Raw genomic sequence first — 27,941 nt, forward strand, 5'->3', positions numbered from 1 at the left:
ATGGCATGAATGTACCCTGACTTTGTGGGATTTTGTCCACTCTAATAAAACAAGTCTACCATTTGAAAACCACTAAATTAGATCATTTGGCATATAAGAAAGAAAAGGCCCTAGCTAGTCTCACATCCTCTTTCGGTCTACCATACTGACCTACAAATGAAGTTTTTTAAATGAGATCTAGCTCCGACCAAACACCAAGCACTTCTGCCCAAGGACTAAATGCCACTACGTTTAATCATGAAAGCCTGACCTGGATACAAAATAAAATGACTGAACATAGTGAACATAACTAATTAAAATATATTAGGTTTGTCATTGTTTTGTTTTTTTTTAAAGTAAGGAATAATAGCTGTTGGTTGAGGTGTGTGAGGTAAATTAACATTATGCTCATTGGCATAATGACATTAAGTTCATTATGCCTACATTTGGATCCAAATGTGTGTATTTCATAAATGGCCATTGTTTTAATTGTATGACAACCTGCATAAGTGCACATTCAACCATTCTAAAGCCAACTGTTTACCATCTGCTTTTGAAGAATTTATTACAATGGGTTCTCCTTAAGTGTTAGGTTCTTGGGTTCTTCCTGATGCTGCACTCAACATGCTTCCTGTGGAATTTTTTTTAGATATACAGAAAGTGAAGACTGAAAGTTTTGTATAGTACACTATTGTGTGGGATCACAAATCTTTCATGGAAAACCATTTTTTAGTTTCATGTACTTTTAAGCATTAAAATCCAAACTTTCTCAAAGGGAATGTTTGTCTCTATTCTTGATGTCCTTTCACAGGCACTTGGGTTTAATCAAAAAATACACGCACACACACAAAAAAATTACGGATTCCTCAAAAATATTAAGCAACTTTTTTCAACATTGATAATAATATGCTTCTTGGGCAGCAAATTAGCATTTTAGAATGATTTCTGAAGGATCATGTGACACGGAAGACTGGAGTAATGATGCTGAAAATTCAGCTTTGATTACAAGAATTTAATACTTTTTAAAATATATTAATATAGAAAACATTTATTTTATATTGTAATATTTCACAATATTGCTGTTCTTACTGTATTTTTTTTTTAAATCAATTTAATGCAGCTCTGGTGAACAGAAGAGACTTTCAAAAACACTACAACTCCAATGACAGAGAGATGCATTCATGGAAATTCATGGAAATTTGCGTGACACAAAACTCCTCAAATCACATTTATAATGAATAATCAAACAAACACACACACACACTGTGAATCAAAGAGGGATTTTTTAATAAAAAGCAGAACCGAAATGCATTATAAAGAGCTGACACTGAGAAAGCTTTTCCCTTTCCATTTTCCCCTTTGAGAGCCTGACCAGCCTAAAGCTTGTAGTAAGCCGCATTCCTCAAAAAAAAAAAAAAAAATACAACAACAAAAAAGTATATAGTCTCAAAAACAATATATAGAGAACATTAAGATCTTAATGGACAGCGATGAGAGTGAGAAATTGTGAAGCTTCATTATTTCACTGCATGCATCTCTACAGCTCTCCCTGTCTGACCCTTGAACACTGACCTTGGAAAATTATGTCAGTTTAGATACGATATAGGAAGACTTTAACCTCAGATTAATGATCAGGGGTTCCACTATCATGAGTAAACCTATATTGCACCCTGCGCTCCCATATAAGCATTAGTACTGGTGGATCTGGAAAGGGTTAATTATTATGGCACACTGTCCTGATTAAAGAATGATACGCAAGATTAAAATTAGTGGCGGGTGGGTGCATTGGGACTAGATTAATGCTGCGTTCCATTCAAAGTTTGATGTGGGATGTTCCTATCGCTGGCTTCCAAAACCACTTTTTTGATGGCCTAAAAAATAAAAATTCTAAAGAAACAAAAAATGTGATAAAATCTTTCATTCACTATAAAAACTACTGTAAAAAACTCATAAACATGTATCTTTAACTACACGTTCTCATATAAACAACCGTCAGTAATGCTGATTTAAACCTCACAGTTAGTTGCAAGCTGTATGAGTTTGATTCACTAAAAAGAATAGACTCAAAAGAGAACCGGACTTCCGTGGATGCACTTTCTCAACAGGGTCATTCATTCGGGAATTGGATCCATGATCGCACTGTATGTTTTTTGATACACCAAAAAGAATCGACTTTAAAAGTGTTATTCATTGAGGAATTCGACTTAGTTTCCCTAAAGTAACTATGATCGCAAGTTCCGTTGTTCTCAACAGAGATCAATTTCAACTTGCGACCAAAGTTGGCTAGTGATGCTTTTTGGGAAACGCGAATTGCGACTTGGACTTGCATGGTCGTGCTATATCCTAGCTAACAGGGAACATTCTCCTAACATTCTGGCAAGCGTTCTTCCAGTAATGTTAAAAAAACGTTCTTTCAAAGTTATCTGGTATTTCATAATGTTCTCAAAATACTGTTCATGGAACATTTTTTCCTGAAACGTTTTAGTTGGACATTCATCTAATGTTTTGTTTAACGCGGCGGTGTTCTCTTGCACTTTCAGAATTGAACGGAACGCAGCATTTGATTGGCCAATTAGTCTGTCAGTCAAAACAGGGTGGAGCTCTACACTAGGTTGCTGTAAACCTCTAACACAGCAAAAGCAGATACATGCATCATGGGGAATGTAGTCATTTGCAAATGAACAATGTCAAATCTACGAACCATAGTAATCATAAGAATAATGATAATAATAACAATAATAGCAATAATAACAACTTATAACAAGATAATTGTCGAGAGTAGAAAAGTAATTGTGTTAACACATGAAGAGCGAGCTTCGGTGGGTCTACCTGGGGTAGTTCTTGGGGTACCGTTGCCTGATAAGTGTGTAAACATTTGCAGGGGACGACAATCTTGGCTCAAATATGTAAACAGTGAACACTGTGATGCCTTTTACAGCACCATTCTCCTGTGATGGAGCCACAGCAATACTGCAAGAAGGAAAAATGTTAGGGGAGGGGCTTGTGTGTTTTTGTGAAAAATAGCCTGTGTTAATTGCGTCTGGGGTTCACGTCGAACATGCAGGCCACGACAAACATGGCAGTGCACTGAGAAACATGCATCTACCGAGAGTTCTGGGTTAAATCCCCAACAATTGCTCAGTTTTCCCATTGTTTGCAGTCATGGCACCACTGCATCACTTCAGGGCTTGGTCACTGTATCCCAGCGGTCAACGAAACATGTTCTTAATCATTTTACTTAGTGTTAGATGAGGCCATACATTGCAACCTTCATCAGTATTGTATATCAGTATATAAACTCCCTAAAAAGATGGCATGAGGCCATAGAAACCTTAGAAAGACATTAGAAAAGAAAGACACTTGCTGAGGTCTTTTGAAGAACGCTGAAGGACAGATCTTGCGGTGGAATAACTTTAAACGCACAGACGTACATGTCCTTGTCCATATTGTGTGAAAGGACGCCCGGAACAGTCAATGTACCATGCAACAGCCTTCATTCAAATATCCGGGTCATGGCACCAAAAAATGGCCTCCTGATCAAGGGCCCCAGAGAAGCTTCAGAAGTTCATCTTTAATTTTGTTCTTCAGTTCAGATGTAAACATGGAGAGTCCAGGGGTGGATGGAAAACCACGGTCCAGACAATCACACACCTGCACGCTGCTTTCAGCTGATTGGTGGTTTTCGCCTTTCTTTCACCCCCTTCTCTCGTCTATGCTCTCCATCTATGTCATCCATCGTGTTTTTTACGACTTATCAACCCTCTCAATCACCCTGCCCTCATCTGTCAGGAAGCTTGACGAATGCCTCCTCCTGCTGTTTTTTCCTTTCACTCACTTCTCTCGCTCTCTTTGCCTCTCCCCTCTCTCTCCTTGGCATTGATTTTCTTTTTTTGAATTATGGCCGGGTCCTAAGTCTCCTCTTCTCCAGTTGACACAACCAATCTTGCAGCCACTGAGAGGTGGTCAGTCAATCCAGCAAGTTGAGTGATGAAGCTCAACTCCTCTATATCCTGTAAAGGGTAATAGATCAAGTCATTAACAACTATTAAAATAACAGCAAAAATATATATACCATATAGCAATTTATACCTGTGAATATTTGAATTGGAACAGATGTGTCAGATACTATTTATCTTTTTGGATGCTATTCCAACACTGTTCCATGGGATGGCACCTCAGAGTTAAGTGTAATAAAACATATTAGTTGACTGCTGACATGAATACTGTAGAGTAGTTATGCACCAATGAGGTGAGGTAAAATACTACTCTTACTATTTCTAAATATACTGTGCACAGTAGGCAAAATTCTGCATGCATAATAATATCTGTTTGAGTAGATTTGCCAAAATGTGTAGTAGCTATACAAAGCACACTTAATAATAATGTAAATGTAAAATATAATATCACACAATGCAAAGCTCTTAACTAGACCTTCCATTTCCAGTGTTCCTAACACTGCCTAAAAAATAGCTTTTGCAATTGCAACAACTGCAATTCTGCGTGTTCTATCCTGGTTTCTGGTTTCATGGATTTGATCTTTTGCCTTTGATCTTCTGGTTCTTTGGATTACCTGGTTTGCCTGTGTTTCTTGGACCTTGTTTTATGTTTGGATTGTTAGTCCGTGTTTTTGACCCTGTGCCTGTTCATGGATTACAACTGAATAAAAGTTGCTTTTGGATCTTCAACCTGTGCTTTTGTGACGATGCAGATTTGAGATGAACCGCGGTGCAAGTGTGTGATTAAATTTTGTACAGAGAACTGTTACACCTCTAGTGTATTGCATTGTGGGATATGATACCCAATGCAGTGAGTTCTGTTGTTTAGTACACATTTTAGCAAATGTATACATGTACAGTACACCACCATGGACATGCTACTCAACAATTTGGTATTGCCATTTTGTTTATTGACTTCCCATGTGCAGTCCCATGTTTTTTGCATTCACTGCGACATTATTTGCATAATGCAAACGAAAAGGGAAGTAGGTTAATTAATCATAACTCACCACTTTCCAGTCCGGTTGCAAGCCTTCCTCTTTATAAAGGATGTAATCGATTCTCCTGCCATTACCCTTCAGGGGGATTTTGCGCCCCTTCTGGCTGGGACAATGGTTCTTGCTTGCGGGGAACACCAAGTACTCTTTTCTCCCCTCTTCATTCTCCATCACTCTGTCAGAGAAAAGCTAAATGACTGAGTGTTTACCGTGAATGCATAATCTATATAAACACACATATTTGTGTTCAGCTTACTTTTGTAGGCTCTCTGGTGAGCTGACTTCCTCATCATATAGCCCAGCCGTGTCCAGCAATGTACCTGTACAACAAGCATATGTAAACACGCAACAAATACAGGTTATATATGACCTTAAGATATAGATTTTTTATATATATATATATCCTGTGAGTATGACTACTGAAAAGACCCTTAGATCACAGATACTTGACATCTATGTGCACTCAAGGTCTCTTAAGAGTAGGACCAGAGAAACACCAGCATTAAAATGAGCTCCAGGGAAATCTGTATGAGTCACGACTGTGGTGTTGATATGCATATATACATGACTCTAATTGGCCATCTCCACCCAACCGTTTTCTCTCTTCTGTTTTTTTACTCTCTCTTAATACTTCACTAATTCTAGCATAGCCAGATTGATAGTTCCAGTACTTTCCATGAAGGTGCTCTTTGTGACCACTGTTTTTTACTTTAGCAATATATATGCCTCATGTCACAATTCGATAATTATCACAATACTGAACACACGATACAATATTATTGCGATACTCAAAGACATGGTAAAAGGTTAACAAAAAATGTACTGTTGATTAAAATGCTAAATTTGGTATTACACTGTGGGTGGAAATAAACAGGCTTTGCATTAGGGAAGTCCCAGGACAATGGTGACACCAGAACAAAAATATTCATGATTCTGAAGCTGAAAATCAGTCACTAACTAGATATATTTAAAATAATGTGACCACTTTTTACTGGTAACATAAGACATTTGTCATTATCAGGACCCACAAATATTCCCCCATTGCGTTACTCAACATTATACTGTATATAGTAGTTTAATGTAGTACTGACAAAACTCTGTAAACTTGAATTTTTTCTCACACAATCTATCTATAAATTACAGAAACGTCTGTCTGTCTGTCTGTTATTAGCATATCTCTCGAACCGTTAGTCCGATGGATTTCAAACTTGACAGGTGTCTAGTTTGACGTTGTTTGGATTAGAAATGCAAAATATATCATTAAATATATTGGTAAAAGAAGCACTTAGAATGTTTATTTTTAAACAAAAATAAACATTCTGACATAAACACTCTGTCAGCTAAACATTAAGTCAGCTAAAGTGTTTACTTCTGAATATTATATTTTATTCACGGCCATCATTTGTAGCAGCCTATTCACAAACTGTTTGTTCAAACGTAGCGTTTTCTCTGAGTTCACTGTGTAGCCTGCTCCCTCAATCGTGTAGTTCAACTTTCCATATTTATTATGTCATTATGTCAGTATCAGTATTTGCTTTCTACCATGCACTAATAAAAATGTCACTGAACTTTTGCTGTGTAATTGTAACAATGAGCACTCAAACACACCAAACCAACAATTACTAAAAACACACACAAAAACAGATTTTGCACGGGTACTTTGCACTAGTAATTTAAATTTTGGGAGAACTATACACAATATAGATTGTCACTGTCCACAATACATATTGGTGCGTTTTTGTATTGCGATATATTGTGACACGAGATATTGTTACACCCAATATGTGCATATATATACTGTATATATATATACAGGGTGGGCCATTTATATGGATACACCGTAATAATATGGGAATGGTTGGTGATATTAAAGTCCTGTTTGTGGCACATTAGTATATGTGAGGGGGCAAACTCCTCAAGATGGGTGGTGACCATGGTGGCCATTTAGAAGTCGGCCATCTTGGATACAACTTTTGTTTTTTCAATAGGAAGAGGGCCATGTGACACATCAAACTTATTGGTAATGTCACAAGAAAAACAATGGTGTGCTTGGTTTCAACGTAACTTTATTCGTTCATGAGTTATTTACAAGTTTCTGACCACTTATAAAATGTGTTCAATGTGCTGCCCATTGTGTTGGATTGTCAATGCAACCCTGTTCTCCCACTCTTCACACACTGAATGGCCCCCAAGGTCTCCCGATCTGACCCCCTTAGACTTTTATCTTTGGGGTCATCTGAAGGCAATTGTCTATGGTGTGAAGATCCGAGATGTGCAGCACCTGAAACTACGGATACTGGATGCCTGTGCTGGCATTTCTCCTGCGGTGTTGCTATCAGTGTGTGAAGAGTGGGAGAACAGGGTTGCATTGACGATCCAACACAATGGGCAGCACATTGAACACATTTTATGTATTTACATATTTAAGTGGTCAGAAACTTGTAAATAACTCATGAACGAATAAAATTACGTTGAAACCAAGCACGCCATTGTTTTTCTTGTGACATTACCAATAAGTTTTATGTGTCACATGGCCCTCTTCCTACTGAAAAAACAAAAGTTGTATCCAAGATGGCCGACTTCTAAATGGCCACCATGGTCACCACCCATCTTGAGGAGTTTGCCCCCTCACATATACTAATGTGCCACAAACAGGACTTTAATATCACCAACCATTCCCATGTTATTACGGTGTATCCATATAAATGGCCCACCCTGTATATATATATATATATACAGTCGTGCTCAGAATTAATCATACCCCTGGTAAATATGATCAAAAATGGCTGTAAAAAATAAATCTGCGTCGTTTATCCTTTTGATCTTTCATTAAAAAAATTGGCAAAAATCTAACCTTTCATTAAAGTAAAAGAATTGAAAGTGGGGGGGAAATCACATTATGAAATATTATTTTTCTCCAAAACACGTTGGCCACAATTATTGATACCCCTAGAATTTTTGATAAATAAAATATCTCTGAAGTATATTCCCATTAATATTTACCTTTTTTTTTAGCACACCAGGGTGACTAGGAACATAAACTTGTCCAGCTATGACTTCTTGTTTCACAGGAGTTTATATATGAGGAAACACAAAGGCCAAATTCCCTTAATCATCCATCACAATGAGTAATAATGAGTAAACCAAAGAATATAGTTCTGATGTGCAGCAAAAGATTGTTGAGCTTGACAAAATAGAAAGTGGCTGTAAGAAAATAGCTAAAGAATTGAAAATCCCCATTTTGACCATCAGGGCAATAATTAAGAAGTTATAATCAAGTAAAGATGTTACGAATCTGCCAGGAAGAGGACGTGTGTCTATATTGTCTTAATGCACGGTGAGGAGGAAAGTTTGAGTGGCCAAAGACTCTTCAATAATCACAGATGGAGAATTGCAGAGATTAGTTGAGTCTTGGGGTCAGAAAGCCTATTTAAAAAAATTAAACAGCATATTCAGTTGTCAGACACGACTGGAACTTCAAACGGCACAGTGTCCTGTGGTCAGATGAAACTAAAGAAAGAGCTTTTTGGCAGCAAACACGCTAGATGGGTTTGGTGCACACAAGGATAAAAAGTACCCCATGTGTACAATTTAATATAGCATTGGATGTTTAATGTTGTGGGCCTATTTTTCTGCTGGAGGTCCTGGACTTCTTATTCAGATACATGGCATCGTGGATTCTATCAAATATCAACAGATAAAAAATCAAAACCTGACGGCTTCTGCTAGAAATCTTATAATGGGCCGTGGTTGGATCTTCCATCAGGACAACGATCCAAAACAAACATCAAAATCAACACAAAAATGTGTTAGGGAGCACAAAATGAAGCTTCTGCCATGACCGTCCCAGTCCCTGACCTGATGACTGGAGTGAACTGAAGAGAAGAAGCACCAACATGGATCTGGGAATCTGAAGGATCTGGAGAGATTCTGTATGGAGGAATGGTCTCTGATCTCTTGTCAGGTGTTCTCCAAACTCATCAGGCATTATAGAAGAATACTCAGAGCAGTTATCTTGGCAAAAGGAGATTGCAAAAAGGTATTTAATAAAAGGGTATCAATAATTGTGGCCAACGTGTTTTGGAGAAAAACATTTATTTCATAATGCGATTTCCCCCCCACTTTCAATTTTTTTTTACTTAAATGAAAGGTTAGGATTTTGCCAATTTTTTGAATGAAAGATCAAAAGGATAAACAATGCAGATTTATTCTTTACAGTCATTTTTGATCATATTTACCAGGGGTATGATTAATTCTGAGCACGACTGTATATATATATATACACCACACACATTTTGGTCTAATATTTTCTATATTATATATACCGAATTGTGTGGGATGTGAGAATTCTGGAACCAAAATAAATGGGTTGTGGACAAATTAAGGTTGAGAACCCCTGTTCTTGAGGTTAGTAACAAAATTGTCGTCTTTCCATTACATTTTTACAGATAGAGTGTCAATCTTCGTACTCTCACCAGGCCTTGAACCTCAGAGGAGAGAAAAAACAGGGTGTGCTATAAAGAAAAGTGGATCACGCCCACTAATGGCGCCCACTAAAATCAGAAGTGTCATTAAAGGCCTGCACTCCGTTAGATCTATTTCAGAAGTGGGTCTGGGCAAGAACTTCTCTACTGTGGTCTCCTGCCAGCTCATCTAGTGCACCATCTGCGTACGGCGCGGTGAGCACAGGCGTGTGACATCTAATTTAGCTCTGACACGTAGGCAACTCTAAAATCTCACACAGATTGAGACATTTGTGGGGGAAAAAAGATGGTTACCATACTATTTTAGATAATTTTGGAAAAGGTTATCTATTAAATATTTAATAAAAATATTAAATATTTGTAAAAAATATAGACAAACAAATTAACTATTTAATAATATATAATATATCAAAATATATAATTGTATTTATTTATACCCTTATATACACTTAAACATTAAAATCTTGATGTTGACATAACATGTACATGAATGTTTTTGTATCAACTAATCTTCAGCAATGCACTGTATATATGATACATAGATATATATCTGGATTATATATCTATTATATCAGCACTCTACTGTCTAGATGTGACATTTTGCATACAGTTCTTGAAAAACCCATATTGGTCAACCACAAGTGCAGATCTCTACCCGCTAACCCACAACTTCCAAGCTTTTATGGCATTGCCTGTAAAAATGTTTAAGCCTTTTTACTGAACTCACCTAAGGCCCACGGTTTGTCCTCTCCAGGACCAAGACGACAGGGGTCTTTATAATGATTGAAGAGGGAATGCTGTTGTTCCAGTTTATCCTCTGAATGACAGAAAAAAATCAATTGTGAGACAGAAAGAGTTTTAGAAAGGGTTACATTGCCTCCTTCTGGTCATACACAACAAGATAGTTCAATGTTGGTCACCTCCTTCCATTATTTTAAGTAAAAAAATATATTTAATATTCAAAGCAATTTTACAAGATACATTAGAAAAATTAAACAGTTATATTATTATTATAAATATTATATATTATTTTTATTTTATTATTATAATTATAATTATTATTTAGTGCATAGTTCTGGCTCTAAAATATTGTGTAAAAACACAATAAATGTGAAAGATAATTTTTTTATTGTATTATTTTTTTTTTTAAAGTTATAAAAAAAATTATTGTGGAAACCTTGGGAGAACTGTTTTTTGCAATAATAATTTTGCCAAGTTTCTTTCCCATTTTGCAAATTTGTATTTTTTTTATATAATAACAACAATAATAAAAACAAAAGCAATTCTAATTATTATTACTAATTATTATTATTATTATTATTAAAAGTAATAAAAAAATGGTAAAACACTTGGAAAAATGTTGCAATAATAATAATATTAAACAATTCTTCTGCTAAGTTTCTTTTGCATTTTGTTGTTTCTTTAAATAATAACAATAGGAAGTATTATTATCAATATGAACTATTATTAATTCTACTATATATATACATTAATAATTATTATTATCATCATCATTATTAATAATTATTAATACAAATTATAATGTAACTTTTTTGAATATTATTGTATTTTCTCATAATGAGTTTTACAAAATAAAATGGATCAATTGAGTCAAACTGGGATTGTTATAGCCATGCTATTATATACCATATTATTATATATATTATATATTACCATATATGTATTATATTATTATAACCCAGCTGTTATATACATTTATTACTAGTAGCCAAAGGTATAATAAATTTTGCCCAAAATAAATAAATAAATAAACACCTGAAGGGCATTTCTTTATATCCTAAATCTGCAGATTCCACGTGGCCTGCTTATTGCTTTGGTATTAAAACCCCAGATGTTTTTAACGAAGAAAATGCTGGTACCCGAAGAGCAGTTGTCAAAGTTGAGGTCTCCGAGGATGACGTCAAAGGCCACCTGATCTTCCAGAACCTTCTCCTCGTCCGTGGGAGCCAAGGTGTTCCTCCTAAACTCACCGCCCCACTCCAGCAGCATGTCCAACTGCTCGCAGCGCACAGATGCATCACCTGAGAGAGGAAGACAGATTTACACAAACAATACCTACCAACAACTAAAATCTAATTTAGTTCACAAATTTCATTTTACAGAGGGTTTTATTCAATAAAAAGTGCACGGAATGGCATTGTGCAAAACAACTCATTTGATTTGGGTGTAATACAATGAAATAGCGTCGCACTGAGGTGCCTTCAGTTTATCAGATTTTCACGACTCGTTCTGGGGCAGTTATGGCAGATGTAGCGATTTAATGAGGCCAGGGTGGGAAAACAGAGCCAAGAAGAGTGCGAGAGAGCAGTGAAGCATAGAAAAAGAGATGTCTGCAACATCTCCCCTCTGCTTTGGTGGAGCTGGCAGTGGCAAGTGTAGAAGAGAGAAAGAACAGCAATTTAATTGCAAACCTCAAATAGTAGCTGAAGTGTGTGTGCTTTGGTGCAGAAAAATAACCTTTAAAGAAATCTCTTAAAGGTGTAGTGTGTAATTTCTGCACCTCTAGTGTTACCAAATGTTTACTTGATTACTTGATTGGCCAATCAAAGCATTCTGCGGTCATCTGTTTTTATATAGTGTATTATTTTGTTTACTTGCAATGTTCAAAAGTTTGCAGTCAGTACAATTTTTTGGTAATGCTTTAGATTACAGCCCAAACACGAATTTACAATGCAACATTTGGTAATTATAGTGTACATATAATATACATACATGTAAGTTCAAGGGAACAATATATAATGTTTGGGGAATAAAGGGGTCACAACCAGGAAATTCAACACATTATTAATACTACTAAAATACTAATAAGTATTTTAGAACTAAGGGGTACTTATTCTACTGTTATGATAGGCAACAATGTTACGTCTGGGAGCAATTTAGCAAGAACATACACTGCATACTTTTTGTAATAATAGTGTACCAATACATACAGCCTAGGCTTTTTTTTTGTCGATGACGTATGCAGCCTTCGAAATGAGACGCAGCAAGTGAAAGGGATTTGCCGTTAGCGTGGGGATGTGATTGGATGATGACAGGTTTAGGTGTCAGTGATCATTCTCAAGTGTCGTGATCAGCACTGCTGCTGTTGCTGTTGTATCAGTCAGTCTTTAGATAAGTGTAGCAGTCAATACTGCTACATACGGACAAGGGAGGTCACGTATGGGATCAATTCAAATCAATTAGGATCAAATCAATTAGGTCCAATATAATGGACGTCCCGGCTAATACGGGACAGTTGGCAACAGTATTTCAAGGCAAGCAAAACAAAAACTATTGCAACTCTTTTTTTTTAAATACTGGGGAAATATACTCTCGTTCCATGTTGTTACAGGGTAAGTGGTGCTTGTTTACCCTATTGTTCCATGTAGTTACAAGGCAAGTGTGACATCTGCAGTCTGTTAATTAAAATGGTGCTTGTTCTCTGTTCCTTCCACCAGCTGGAGTGCCCATGATCTCCACCAGAGGGCACTCCTCCCGACTCCCTTGCTTTTCCCTCACGAACTTCAATTTCAAGCGATAGTCTACTAGCCTGGTTCTACCAGACTCTCGTACATTTCATTTGTACAGAGAGTCTGGCCTCGCTCCATTGAGAAACGTTTACTTCCTTGTAGGCGGGTTCTCTGTTAAAGTTCAAAACTATTGGATCTGCCCAGAGTCTCTCAGGATCTGCCATAGCCAATCGCTAACGTGTGGTCGTCCGAATGATCAGAGGATTATGTTTAGAATAAGATGTCTGTCTTTTATAAAGTTTATAAAGCGACGACAATACTTTTTGTGCGCAAAAACAAACAAAAAAAACGACTTTATTCCACTATTCATTTCCTTCTCTCTGTTCCTCGAGTCTTGATAAAGCAGCGCGTCTGTGTGTTGTACGTCACACGTAGGCTCACTATTGGCCGACGCTAATCATGTGTGTGATCACATCAACGTCATCGTTCTCAGCCACTCCCTCTATTCGCTGATTGGTCCTACAAAAAAATTTGTTTCTGGAAACCTAAGAATATACAGCAGTCCCAGACGTAGTACTGAAGGAAAATGAAATTGAGCGGAAGTACGTAGGAGGGCGGAGCCATGCTAATAGTCTACACCACTATGGGCAACTTCGGTCCTTGAGGGCCACTGTCCTACAGAGTTTAGGTCCACCTGTCTGTAACTTTCTAGTAATCCTGAGGACCTTGATTAGCTTGTTCAGGTGTGTTTGATTAGGGTTGGAGCTAAATTCTGTGGGACATTGGCCCTCCAGGACCGAAGTTGCCCATCCCTGGTCTACACCATAAATTTGTTTTACTTACGCAGTACTTTGTGGGCTGTTATCTAAAGCACTACCAATTTTTATGTTTGTGAAAGAAATCACACCAAAGCTGCATTTAAGATGAAAAATGCTGTCATATTTTTAATATTATGACTTATTAGTGCAATTTAAAATAACTTTTTTCTGTTTTAGTTGAAAGTTGAATTTTCAGGATTGGAGCTTGTTCTTTTTACACAATTTTTTAGTTCTGTCTGAAAATGTAAGATATTTGAGACATAGGTGATACTTAAATTAAACCATTTAGAAATCCATTATACATAAGAGCAGCCACTGAGCCATAACATTTCCTTCTAGGCTGCTTGAAATCTCAAAACTGCAAAAGAAACCACATTTCAGTATTTTCAAGGCAAGTAACCTTGTGTGTACATCAAGAGAATAACTTAAATCCGCCTCTGCACTGTCAAAGTCTATAACACACACACACACACAGTTTGACAGAGGAAAACAAGCGATTGAGAATAACCAGAGATGCTCTGCCTCCTCTAATAACTGAAGTCCCTGTCCAGCATCATCTCCAGTATAATCAGGTTTCTCTTGCTTTCTTCCCCGTTTCTTGCCTCATTCCCTCATGTTTCATTTTTCCTCTTGAAATAGCCCCTGTTCTATAAATAGAAAGGGTGGCAGACACACGGAGGCGTGGGTGGATCCCGGAATAGCAAGAGAATGTCTTCGTAAAAAAAGGAGCGCTAGAGACCGTGAGCTTTAAATAGGGCTGACGCCAGGAACGGCGAGAGCCCGTTGTCATGGGAACCGGGACCCTGTGGGCGAGCGGGACACGTTGATTAATCGGAGCGGAGAACAGGGGTCAACATGCAGTGATGTCATAGGCCCTGCATGTGAAGTGCCGATTCGGGTGTGTGTGCATGACACGAGCTACTGAGATAAAGCAGAGAAGACTCGTTCTTTTTTACGGTTCGCACAAAACCGCACACATACACACAACCGTTTCCCTGCTCTGTGTGGAAGTCTACTTAGATGTGTGGCAAACGAGCAGTAGGATCGGGACAAACCTGTCAGGATCACTCAGCATCAGCGCTCTAGTCGGAGTACCACAACTCCACTGGGGTTTAGAGTGTGTCTAAAACCTGAAAAAGGACTTTGTTGGAACCTTGTAGTCCTGGCTACAAAAATTAGCTTCATAACGACACTAATTAACAACTTTTTAAAATGATAATTAGCTTAATTTAAGAACTTGATTTGAGGTGAAATCATTTATTTAAATGAAATGAATAAAACAACATTAATAGTAGGCTAATAATAATAATTACAGATTTAACAATTCAATACTATAGATATAATTTTTGTAATATAATACTTATAATATCAACCAACTCTTGCTTGTATCTTCAGTCCTATTGTGTACATTGTTCATTTCTTGTTCTTCCTTGTTGTTCGTCATCTTCGCATCAGCTATGATAAAGAAACACAACTCTTCGCACATTTTGGGGGCGGAGCAATGAAGGGAGGGTTGTGCTTGTTTGGGTCGACAGTTTTTCTCAGAAATTGCTTACTGCACCTTAGGGATGTCACGGTACCAAAATTCTAGTAGTCGGTAGCGATACCATTAAAATTTTACGGTTCTCGGTACCAATTTCGGTACCACAGCAAAATCTGTTGGAACTACAGTATTTTTCTATTTTATTTAGGCTAATTAATTGAAAAAAATATTAAATTCAATTCAATGACTTACTATTTATGACGGTAATCATAAGTAAATTATACATATAAGCACTGAAGGCTACATGCTGTTTAAACGTAAATAGTACTTATAAAAATACCAAGTGAAACATAGCAACCTTCAAATGCACACATTATTATAATTATTAGTAGTAGTAGTATCTTTAATACATGGAGACGTGGCTAAATCTACTGTACAGTAGCCTAATATAATTATTTCTGTCAATTTCTTCAAGTTGAACAGAACTTTTATTTTGACGGGTTGCCGTGAAGACCTTTGAGTTTCTGTGTGTGTATGATATGATGATAGTTTTTCTCAAATTAAACGGTAAAATGAGCATGAAGTGACTCTCAGAGTGGCTCTAGAGATGAATTTCATCATGTCATCATATCGTGAGGCAGCAGAGACTGCAAACAGCGCGAGCGTCACTCGTGCTTCACTGTGTGTGTGTGTGTGAGGTAAATTCATTCACACAGAGACAAGCAGAACATGCAGGGTTAATATTTAAATAGTCTTTTTGCGGTTTAATATACACAGACACTATATATATATTGTGGTATATATCGGCTACAGTGCTCCTAGTAAAAAAGTTAGTCTGGAGCCGCGCGCTTAGATAAACACGGAGCGACTGAAAGCAGCTGCCTATTACTGGGTTCCGAATATACCCGGTACTCTGTACTACCGGTACTACAGAAATGCTGGTATCGTCACATTTAAAAAATTTCAGTACCGACTTGGTACCGAAGTACCGGTACTTTTGACAACACTACTGCACCTTTAAGTCACTATGATGCGACTCGAATCCCTCTGTGTACTCTATGTGTGTGTAGACACCTACCTTCAATAGCATGCAGATGAGTACAAGTGATATATCCAACAACCCGTTGTTCCTGAGCAGAGCTTCCAACCTGCACCTGAGAGAATAGAGCAGGAGGACAAAAGAGATTGAAGAGTGAGAACTTTGCCACATCAAACGTGTTATTGAAATGCAAAATCAGTTATGAAGTGCTGTCAAACACCCCTGAGCGGTGTTACACTCTCTCTCGATCAGCTTCTTCTGTCATAACTCTCTCAAGATGTCTGGGGTCCATGTTAAAAGGTAAAAGTCAGAGCATCATCATTTTATCCAGATGCACCAAATTCCACAATTTCACCTTGTTTTTCTTTTCTGGTTCATGCATAATATCAGCACATTAGTAAGCGGACAGACTAAAAATTGAATATTGAAATACTGAATGTTGAGAGCAAATGTAACACCTACAATTCTGCAATGACAGCACTTACCATTTTGGATTGTGTTTTTTTGCACACACATCTAAGCTCTGTTCCTATGTACTATGTATGTATGTGCTCAAAAGTTTACTTACTCTTGCAGAATCTGTAAGATTTAGAAGCTACAGAAAATACTTACATGTTTCGAAGAAGACAAAAAGTACAATTTACCCTGATCATCCAATTCAAACGGTTTACACCCCCAGCTCTTAATGCATCGTATTTCCTTCTTGAGCATCAGTGAATGTTTTCAGCTTTTGTAAAAGTTGTGTATGAGTCCTTCATTTGTCCTCAGTGTGAAAAGATGGATTACAAAATCATACTGCTGGAAAGAGTTCAACTATGCAAAAGATGCTGGAGAACCAAAGATTGTGCAGGACCTAGAGGAATTAACTGCTCAGGACAAACAAGAGACTCGTGAACAACCAACATAATAACAGTCAGGGTCATTTTTATAAATTCAGCTATTATTTTGTCTTATGGACTATGATTCTGCAAGGGGTGTGTAAACTTTTAAGCACATCTGTATAAATAAATTGTAATAAGTAAATACAAAAATCAATTGCTTTAAGTGAATTTAGGCATCACGTCATAATGCGCAGTATGAAAAATGGACATGGAGATTTGCTAAAGATTAAATGTAACTTTTTTTTTTTTTTTTATAACTGAAGGTGAGCATTAAATGACAGCAAAAGTAAAATAGGGAAATTAGCATGCATGTTTGTTTGTGTGAGTCTGTTTGCCCATTCTGCCATCTCTCTGTCCTCTTTTCATCCAGACAGCCCATTCAGTGTAAATCATTTAATGACTTGCATTGGCTTATTCCCAGCAAAGACTCCAATTCAAAATGCTGAGAGCTACAGAACGGCTGGACTTTCCAAGTACTGAAGCCCTCCACAGAGTCCAAGTTCTACATTTCAGCACTGGTTGATAATAAATGTCATTGTTCTTTAGAGGTGATTTGTAGATTTAATTACAATAATGAGATTCTGACCATGTGGTCTCTATACCATGAGCTCATTGCATTGGATCAAACAGGGCTAGCACTCTTTCACTTCATTGCTTGCTTTTTCCTCACTCAGCTTCATTGCCTTCCATATCTTCATGGCTTCTCTTTCTCTTTCTGTGTCCTTGCGTATGAATATTTCAAATGTTTATCCATGCTTGGCTAAGTGTGTGTTTGCAGTGACAGACTAGAGGAGGCAAGAAAACCCAAAGGGCTGAAAATGTTTTGTGTCTATAGGGAATAAACAAAACAAAACAAATTACAGTATCGTTAGCACCAACAATTAGATGAAAAAATACTTTTTTGCCTAATTTTAACTAAATTACAATTACAGTTTGGATTACACAGTAATAAACTTTATGTGTTGCATATTTGTCAGTCATATATAAATGAAACAGGTAAGAAAAAGGTAAGACTTTTGAAGACACATTCACTAATAAACCGAATGTGTTTTAAATGTAAAAAAAAAAAAAACAGGTTTATATATTTATCATCAATAAATACAATTTGTTTCTTATACATTTGAACTAACTGAATATTGCTTGTTCCACGGCTAGCCACATATCATTTTCAAATGAATAAATGTAATTGTTTTCACAATGCACATATTTATGTTGGCTCCAAACAATTAGAATAAATGCATTTTGAAAATATTAATATTTAAATAAAATTTAAAAGATGCCAATACTTTAAAAACTATGCTGTTTTTTAAGTGCAGAAATTTTAAACATTTCTTTTAATTATGACTGACAAATATGTATCACATTAAGATGATCATGTTGTTTATGTTAACTGTGTCATCTAAATGGATGGAAATTTTTATATGCAATTCAAATACATAAACCTTAAATTTATGTCAAAAATAGCATAGCTGTAAATTAGGATTAGACTTGCCATAGTTTATTATGTTAATAATAATCAGACAACATTTTGACCCCCCCCCCCACACACACACACACATTTTTTAAATAATTTTCATGAATACACTGAATCCAATAATTAATACCATATAAAATAAATTGTATAAGTAAAATTAAGGAATGTGTTTGATATTCACATTTCACTGGTATTGGTGTTAGATACTGAAATGTTGCTATTGTGACAAATCTAGTGTTTTACAGTATGTGTGTGCAAGGATATTGTGACCTTGCACAATGTTTTATCTGAGCTTATGTCCATGTAAGGTTCTGTGTTTTGATTAAGTGTGCATACATGCAAATAAGTGTTAATGAGCAGTGTGCTAATTGGAATGTGTCTGCCACTTGTGGGATCTCTTATAAGGTTAAAGTTTATTTGCCCAAAGAAGAAACAGTCGGCTGGCTAAGTCCAGCACACACGCACGCGCACACACACACACACACACACACACACACACACACACACACACACACACACACACACACACACACACACACACACACATACACATACACATACACACACACACACACACACACACACACACACACACACACACACACACACACAGAGGCTGGCTAATGAACTTCCTCCCGTTCTTCTAATCCACTCCTGCTGGCAGCTTGAATGCTGAGCTGATAACACACACAGCAATGACATGACTAAAGCTGAAGACGGCTAGTACTTCACACTAACAAAGCATTGCAAATAGAGCTGACCACAGCAGGAGCAGCGGGTCACAGTCTTTTACCGCTGAAAGGCAGCACTGATTGCTGTACAATCTTCAAGTTTTAATGGGACAATTTTGCAATCCTTCAGCATTTTAATTTTTCCTCCTGAACACAATGTATAATAGCAGTCAAATTTTCTTGCACTGAAAACAGTAATTAAGTATTATTCAAACATTTTACATCCTTTCTTGGCCTCATTCATGAAACACAAGCAGAACAAATTCATGAGTATATCACTCATAAATCCATTCATACATAATTATCCCATTGAACTAAACAACAACTTGTGTAAGAATGGTTTATGTAGGCTATATTTAAACAACCTCTGTTATGATTTATTTTGCAACAGTTTCCATAAATGTTCTGGGTGAACTGGATAGTTCTGCATTTTGAATGCTGATGCATGAAATATTTGTTTCAAAAGAGCAATGGAAGTCCTGAAATTTGTCTGTTCGAATAAAGCAGGATGAGATTTCACAGATTTATTATTAAGATGCTCACCAAGGCTACATTTCTTTAATAAAAAAAAATCGGTAAAAACAGTAATATTGGGATATATTACTACAATTTAAAAAAACTGTTCTATATTTTACTATATTTTAAAATGTAATTTATTCCTGTGATGCAAAGCTGAATTTTCAGGATCATTACTCCAGTCTGCAGTGTCAAATGATTCTTAAGAAATCATTCGGTATCCCATTATTTTAAAGTCCTCTTCGGCATGTACATACTATGTACTTCTTATAGCAATTACAATTACAAGGGTATAACTACTAGCCCTGAACCTACCCCTAAACCTTAACTTAACCCATGTAGTTACCTTATATTACCAGTACTTACTTGGGTTGGTACACTGTAAGTACACGTACTGTAAAATAAAGTGTAACCAATCATTCTAATATGCTGATTTTGTGCTCAACATTTCTTATTATTATCAATGTTAAAAACAGTTGTGTTTTTTTTTTTTTTTGTGGAAACAGTTCTATTTTGGCATGGAATGTATGGAAACACACACGTCACCAATTTGCTAACGATCATGCAAACCATAAATGAGCGTTCTACCCATGATGACGTTAAGAGTGTGGAGAGCTCTTGAATAATAATAAGAGGGCTGAACATGCTGAAAGGCCCTAATTAAAGAGCTGCTCATTCCTACGGGAAGCATTTTTAATTAATATCTCCACTCCACACACATCCCTCCCTGTTCCCTCCCCCCTCTCCAAATTGTTTGACGGAGGTTCGTCTGTCTTTATTTATCAAAAGCTAAACTTTTATTACTCATAATGCCCAGGGGTGAAAAGCAGTGTTGGGGAGTAATGACCTAAAAGTAGCAACATATACGAACTACAATTTTCAGTAGTGTGACAGTAGTTCTGCTGTTTTTTTGTTTTGTTTTTCAGTTCGCAGACCTTGGAGGAGTATCTAAAGTGCATCAATAACTTCTAGAAGCCTTTGGTTAAACTTACACCCCCGTAAAAGATTAAACGTCAATTCAAGTAATAATCTCTTTAGTAAGTACATGTACAGGTCAAAGGCATTGTCCTTCTGTTTCTGTGTACAGTACTCAATATTTAACAGGCTGCTCTCTCTCACACACACATTCAGAGTTAGTATTTAGCAGCTCTGTCTGACATATAATGGCGGCTGGCCTCTTGCCCTTTTGGACAGAAAAAGAGATCAGGTCTGGAATGTGGCCAGAATCGGATACAGTGCTGAGGCAGTAATGATATCTCGACCCTAAAAGCCAGTGCTCATGATCACCCTAAATGAGCGCTACGCAAACAAAAAAAATATAAGCTAATATCATGCGCAACTACAGACACAGGTTCACACATGCTAAGCATGCAACAACACAACATGCAAACGTCAGCAAATATCAACATTACACCGTGTCCTACTGTAACTACATGCGACACGACGTCGCGATGCGATAAAAAGGTATCTTTTCCATGTTAATCAGAGTTTTTGTCCTAACCAGCCGCGACGGCGACACGCGCCAATTCTATTTTAGAAACGGTTTCTATTTTTCTGCGACGTCACGCTGGAACAACAAACACAAAGTGTGGCAATTATAATCTCAGGTACTGTTTATGTGCTTTATTTAAGCGTGTAATGTGACTTTGAATATAATTTAGTGCTCCCAGCTTTGTAGCTGTAAAAGCAACAATGGATAATTCACCTCAGATCTTGAAATTAAACAAATGGAAACAAGAACGTTCAAACTGTGAACAAACAAGTGTATTATTTGACAAAGATTGTTTTAGTAACTCAGTAGCCTATATATTTGAATAATGTTTAAATGGTGTAATATTTGTGAATTTGATTATGTAGCCTACTTATCCATTTTCTTGCGACTGCCGTCAAGATTACTCTGGTCCACCCACACGCTGTTCTGATTGGCTGTGGGTTTTTATTGATTTTTACGCATCAGAATTCAGAAAAATGTGTTATTCAAAGTTCACTAAAACATATCCATTATGTTTGTTACCTTCTATGAATTAAAATAGTTACAGGGCTAAAGTTCAAATTAAACCTACTGTATGTTGCTTATGCTAAGTATGCTGTTTACTGTTTTTATGTTATACAGTACAAAGATCGGCCTGGACTTTCATCATTGTAATTAAATACCAACTTAGTTATATAATCCATCATTTGCTAGAGCATACATTCACAGATTCTTATATAAACTTTATGTAGAATGCTAGCAACAGCAGCTGCAAGACTAATGATCCTGTCTTTGCAATATCCAGACTAAAATGAGCATACAATATTATTTCAGAATGAAACTACTTCTTGAATTGTAATATCTACTCAGCATAAGTGCACAGCCCCATTAAGACATATATAATGCAACAGGGCTGTACGTCCAACCATGGTTCAACAAAGAGAGGAAGCCTGCGTTTCTAAAAGCATGACAGATGAGTGTTTCAAACAAGCCCTCTGGGCTACAAAGGGCTAGTTGTAAATTATTCAGGTTGTTTGTGTACGCTCAAACCACAAGTCCAACTCCAGACACATGCCATGAAACGTTCAAGAACTGGAACAAGCCCTAATGTCTCATTTCAATATCCATCACATGCATCAAATGATTTAAACCAGGTATAAAAATTGACAATCAGAATGAATTGTCTGAATATAAATTATAACTTTTAGAGATCCCTTTACATTGCAGGTCTTGGGATGCAGTTAATCAAGTTGAAAGCTCCACATGCAATTTACATCAAGGTAGGGTGTAGCATAAATCAACAGAAGTTAAAAAGAATAAATACATTATCCTGGATTAAAAAAAAATGCAAAGATTTCAATCAAGGCAAATGGCTTAACATTTGACATGCTTAGTCTAAATAAAGCCATAATAAAGAAGTATAAGAAGCTCACCTTGGCAAAAAGAACTCCTTTAGCAGCCAGAGCATCCTCGCTGCGCCCATTGGGGAAGCATTCATAATGGGCATCCAAAATAGGGTAGCGACTGGCCAACAGAAGCCCGCTGTTCAAGAACTTGAACCGTGAGCAACAGCCTTTCCAGCCATAGCGTCCCACATCGCTCAGCACAAAGGGAAAATAGCGGTGCAGCTGCCTCCTGAGCCTGTCTGCAGCCCGCCTGTCGAAGACTTCTTGTAGACAAAGGAAGTCCAGGTTGGCTGGGAAAAAGGCAGAGATCTCATGGTCAAAGCCGTCATCGCCATGACGGCGCTTGCGCCCAATCGGTCTTTTGAAGACTGAGGTGCGGTGTTGTGAAAGGGTGTTGTTGGGGGATATGCCTCCATCAGCTGAGTGGAAGCGAACCAGGGATTCCCGAGAGGCTGTGCGGCTTTCTAGGCTACCCGTATCCCCGTCCCCGGTCTGATGGTTTCCTTTTTCATCCTCGGTTGGCTCAGAATCAGGTGAGGTGATGCTGATTTGCACTCCAGCCGGATGGAGAGGACAGTCGTCTGAGTTCTGGATGATGTTGCTATGTACTGGACACTCACCAGAGGACTCTGGGTCTGCAAACTGGTGGACAGCACAATCAGGAGCATGGTCTTCTGCATTGGAGTGGAGAGGACACTCTGAGGAATTCTGGGCTTCAGTGCTGTGGATTGGGCAATCCGAGCTTGTACCTCCTGATGGGTGAACGGGACACTCATTTAAGGCCTCAGTCTCAGTTTCAGTGGTGACAACAGGCTCTGGACGATGGTCCAAAGAAGAGGTGCGGCGGAAGCCCTGAGTGGCCAAGCTGCAGAAGGATACCGCACTAATTGAAGTATTGGTGGGCGAATCAATATATATTTTGATCTGGGGTCTGCTGGCACCATTACGGATCCGCTTGCCCACTTCCCGAGCTCGGCGTTGAGTGTCCGCGAGGTTGTTGAAGCGTGCAAGCGAGTCTGGCAGCAGGCAAACATTGGCACTGCCAAAGCAAAAGCTGCGACCCTGTGGCCGCCACTCAGCAAGTGCCGCCCCGGTTCCAGCCGATGCTCCCTGCTCGGCACCATGCTTGTCTGGTTTCTGGTGAGAGTAGATGTAGGGGTTCCTGATGGTCTGCAGTGGGGCCCACAAGAGGAAGCCAATGAAGGCGAAGGGTAAGGATGCCAGTAACAGCACCAGGTAGAGCGGTGTAGAGATCAGGACCCCGAGTGCCAGAAAAGAGCAGGGATCCTGGGAGCGTCTACGTTTCTCCAGTGATGTTGCTACACAGGAGGCCAATAACCGGTCCAACAGCCAGTAGCAAGGGAAAACAAAGGCCCACGACAGACGGCTCAGAAAGCTGAGGAAGGCACTGGGGTAGGGAGAGGTGTGCAAGACCATTTCTGGCTCACCTTATAGACCAACTCCCAAAAAAAAAAAAAAAAACAGTACAAAAAAGAACTACAAAGTTAACCCGCCCCCCTGTGGTGGGAAGAGGTACACTACATGGTTCTTGGGTCCTTCGCTATGTCCGACATTGAATATGGGATATACAGGGCCACGTGCCCAGCCTCTTCCCTCCTTGGTGGGGGTCTGCAATGCTAGAGTCTCCTAAAGAATCTGTTCATGGTGATGACAAAAAAACCCTCCTGAGATCCAGAATATTCCAGGCGCGGAAAGGGGAGGCCTCGTCAGTGCAGAGCCTGCAGACAACCAAAGGGAGGGGGGAACAGAATACACAGGCAATCAGGTGAAAGTGGGGGATAATGTGCAATCAACAAATTGGATCCCAGTAAAAATTCAAACGTTTCAGGAATCATGATGAAGAATAAATAAATAATTTCTCTTTCACAGAACGCAGAGTGTCAGGTCACCAAATGTAGCCTGCTATGTAAGAAAGTTTTTTTGTTGTTGTTTTTTTTTTGGCTGCTAATATGCTTCATTTGCATTTGTTTCAAATTGAAAAAATATGTAATTTAAATTTGTAAATAAAATAGAATTAAAAACTCATATGAAAAACAATTGACCTTATACATGTTGATTATTCAAACTGTGCAACCACATGGGATTCTTTTTAGAAAAGAGGTCTGCCAGATGTGGCTTATTATCTCGAATGACCTACTGATTTTAACAAAGAAGAAATTAGGATAATTACCATTTAAAAAGCTACCACTGCACAGGTGTCACTGTAAAATATGATAACTAAGTCCCTTTGTAGATTGATGGTGATTTTGTGGCTGTTGCTCATGAAATAAACAGGCAGAAACAGGCACGTACAAACAAATGGAGTAGACGATGAGGAATATTAGACTGCAACCTCACAGAGAGACAATTACAGTGATAAAAAAATGATCTTTCTCACAATTAAATTTGCCTTGTTCCTAAACAATGAACTCAGTGAGCTGTTGGAGTTCTTTTTCTTTAAGCACTTTATTCAGTATGATTTAAAATTGTTGTTAAATATAATTAATATAAATATAATTAAACACAGAGTGCAATGGAGCTAAAAACATAAGGAAAAATGTTTAAAATGCTTTTTAACCCCTTCAACTAGGGCATTTGTACCCCTTATACTATCCCTCCACTTTGGTATTTATTCACCTTCAACAAAGCTGAAAATCATAAACAAGCATTTCATCTTAAAGTGAATGTCATAAATGTAAAAAAAATTCTCATTAAATACATAAATCTCAAAATATATTAAATCTCAAAAAAATCTCTTTTCTCATTATAGCATGGAGTGAAATCATGGATCAGGACCTTTTCGCAGAGCACAAACAGATGTTAAGGAAATAATTTTAAACTGAAAAGTGTCTTTTAGTCCTGGTACAGCTGGTATGGAGCAGATATACAGTGATGATATCCAGAACTATAAACCATAAACTAAATTAAAGACATGAAACAAAACATAAACCATGAGCTTGACTAGACAATGAACTATGCCAGGTCATGTCTAACATTGAACAGCATAGTATACTTTAATCCACGACAAGGAAACATGGAAAACATGGGGATTCCGACTTGTAGAAAGTGTTCACATCCTTGTAGATTACAACTTGTAAAGTAAAAATTTTCTAAGAGCTCTGACTTGTACCACGTGACCGCTGCAGATTCATTAAGTCATATATTGTGTTGCCATAGACACAAAACCTAACCAGATGTGACAACCACCTGCTGTACCTTAAAGGGTTAGTTCACCCAAAAATGAAAATTCTGTCAATAATTACTCACCCTCGTGTTGTTCCAACCCCGTTTTTGGGTGAACTAACCCTTTAATAAATTATAATTAATTATTTCAACAATTCTAAAATATACAAGTTGAGGGCATAAACTAATAAAATATGCATAAATTAAGCTTTGCTTTAAAAGCAGACATTGAGATTTTAAAACTTAGCTGCCTTTTTATGTTGAGATGGTGGTGGCCTTTTTGTGGCAGATGCTCCTAATCTGACCTAAATGATCAAAGATTTACCAGATCAAAGTATGTCAATCTTTGACACGACCAGGAAATGCATGTTACTGGTGTGGGTTTATAATTACAATGACAGCCGCTGATGTCGAGAGACAAAATAATTAATATGGAAAGACACAATCACAAGTCTCTGACGTCCACTTGTTTACGAGTCGAGAATTAACATCAAATGTCTGTCATATTGTTAGTATATAATAAATTCACAATAGATAAAATCAAGTTCCACGCCACATTATGAAAATAATATGAGTTGTGAACACCGTTTCACCTTTCACACACAAAGTTCTCTAAAAATACTCCTAAAGCTAAGGCACAGATTAAAAGTCAATGTCTCACATGTATTATACTCTATAAACATACAGACGTTATAACACAGAGCATCACGTACAAGTAATCCCTTTGCATCCACACTCACCTCATCTGCACACACACACAATCTGTGGAATAATCATTTCGAGGGTTTTATCCATCACTGCGCCTAATCTGCACTGCTCCGTTGTGCCGGCTGCATAGTGGCCTAGACGTGTGGAAAAAGCTCATCATTTTTCAGAAAGGGCTGATTTTGAAAGTCCGCAGCGAGTACAGGAAAGAATTTGAGCCGTCTGACACACGGCCGTCGGTGCTTGAGAACAGGAAAAGGAAGAGTGTAGCAAATGAACGTGTGGTACTTTGCAGCTGTGCATGCTGTATACATGCGCATTACCACACAAACACACACACATGTGTGAGGGGGGTTAAGCGATTGTGTCTTTAGGTTAAGCTTGACTACTGCTGAGCAGCTTTCAGGTCGCACCACAAAGCTTACAAATGGAATCTGGTGCAAAAACAATGTCCTCAACTCTTCACAGATTCCCAGAGAAGGTCCTGCTGTTATTTTGCCCCTAAACAGTGCTGCCATAGAAGACACACATACTTAACCCACAAAATAATACACACTCAAATCTTCACTGTAACTGACAGATTAATATATAACTATCAGTCCCCAGTTCGATGATCTGAGCCAGCCCAGAGGAACATTTTATTGCTCAAAGATTGCTCTTTAATTGCTCAGAAGACATTAGATCCCTTTGATGCTTCATTTAAAGGTGCAGTAAGTGATATTATCCACTCTGGGACTGTCATATATGAGCTGCCCTGTGAACATGCAAGATTACTGACAGAAAGTTCCAAAACAAAGATGATCCAATCTAATTTACGTAATTCAGTAATATGTCAGATGTAACATAATATGAATATTTTCTGTCATTCCATAAAAAATACTTTCAGCAATTTTAAGGATTAAATTAAAGTGGATAGCATAGCTCATATAATTTAGTATTTTGTATAATTTGATGAAAAATGTTCATGCCAGTGATATTTTAAAGGTGGTATCAGCGATTTCAGGCCCAAACATAAATGATCACATTCATCTAATATTTCGCTAGCTGCACGCCCCATAAGCATGCTGTCAAAAAACCGCGTCTCTCTAGGTAGCCTAGGCTCTGAGATCTGCACACAAAAACAGTTGGTATCAACATCACTCAAAACCAAAATAAATAGTGTTCCAACCAATCATCGACAGGGGCGGGTGTTGTGAGGTTTTGCGCTCGTGCACGGCTGCCTATGACGGCTGCACGCGAAAACCTCACAACACCCGCCCCTGTCGGTGATTGGTTGGAACACTATTTGTTTGGGTTTTGATTATTTGG

General features: G+C 37.7%; 1 protein-coding gene across 1 annotated transcript; it reads right to left on the reverse strand.

Annotated features, from left to right (window-relative positions):
- Positions 1 to 1,244: 1,244 nt before the first annotated feature.
- Positions 1,245 to 26,919, reverse strand: smpd3 (sphingomyelin phosphodiesterase 3). The gene is made up of 8 exons (XM_081355431.1): positions 26,669 to 26,919; positions 22,773 to 24,484; positions 16,306 to 16,381; positions 11,337 to 11,498; positions 10,184 to 10,273; positions 5,229 to 5,292; positions 4,985 to 5,147; positions 1,245 to 3,989 (listed from the first exon to the last, which is right to left on the reverse strand). The coding sequence occupies exons 2-8, from the start codon at positions 24,180 to 24,182 to the stop codon at positions 3,888 to 3,890; spliced, it is 2,067 nt and encodes a 688-aa protein (XP_081211557.1). The 5' UTR covers positions 24,183 to 24,484; positions 26,669 to 26,919; the 3' UTR covers positions 1,245 to 3,887.
- Between the last annotated feature and the right edge of the window lie 1,022 nt (positions 26,920 to 27,941).

The sequence above is a fragment of the Scardinius erythrophthalmus genome (assembly GCF_964197995.2).
Source record: "Scardinius erythrophthalmus genome assembly, chromosome: 24".
NCBI lineage: Eukaryota > Metazoa > Chordata > Actinopteri > Cypriniformes > Leuciscidae > Scardinius > Scardinius erythrophthalmus.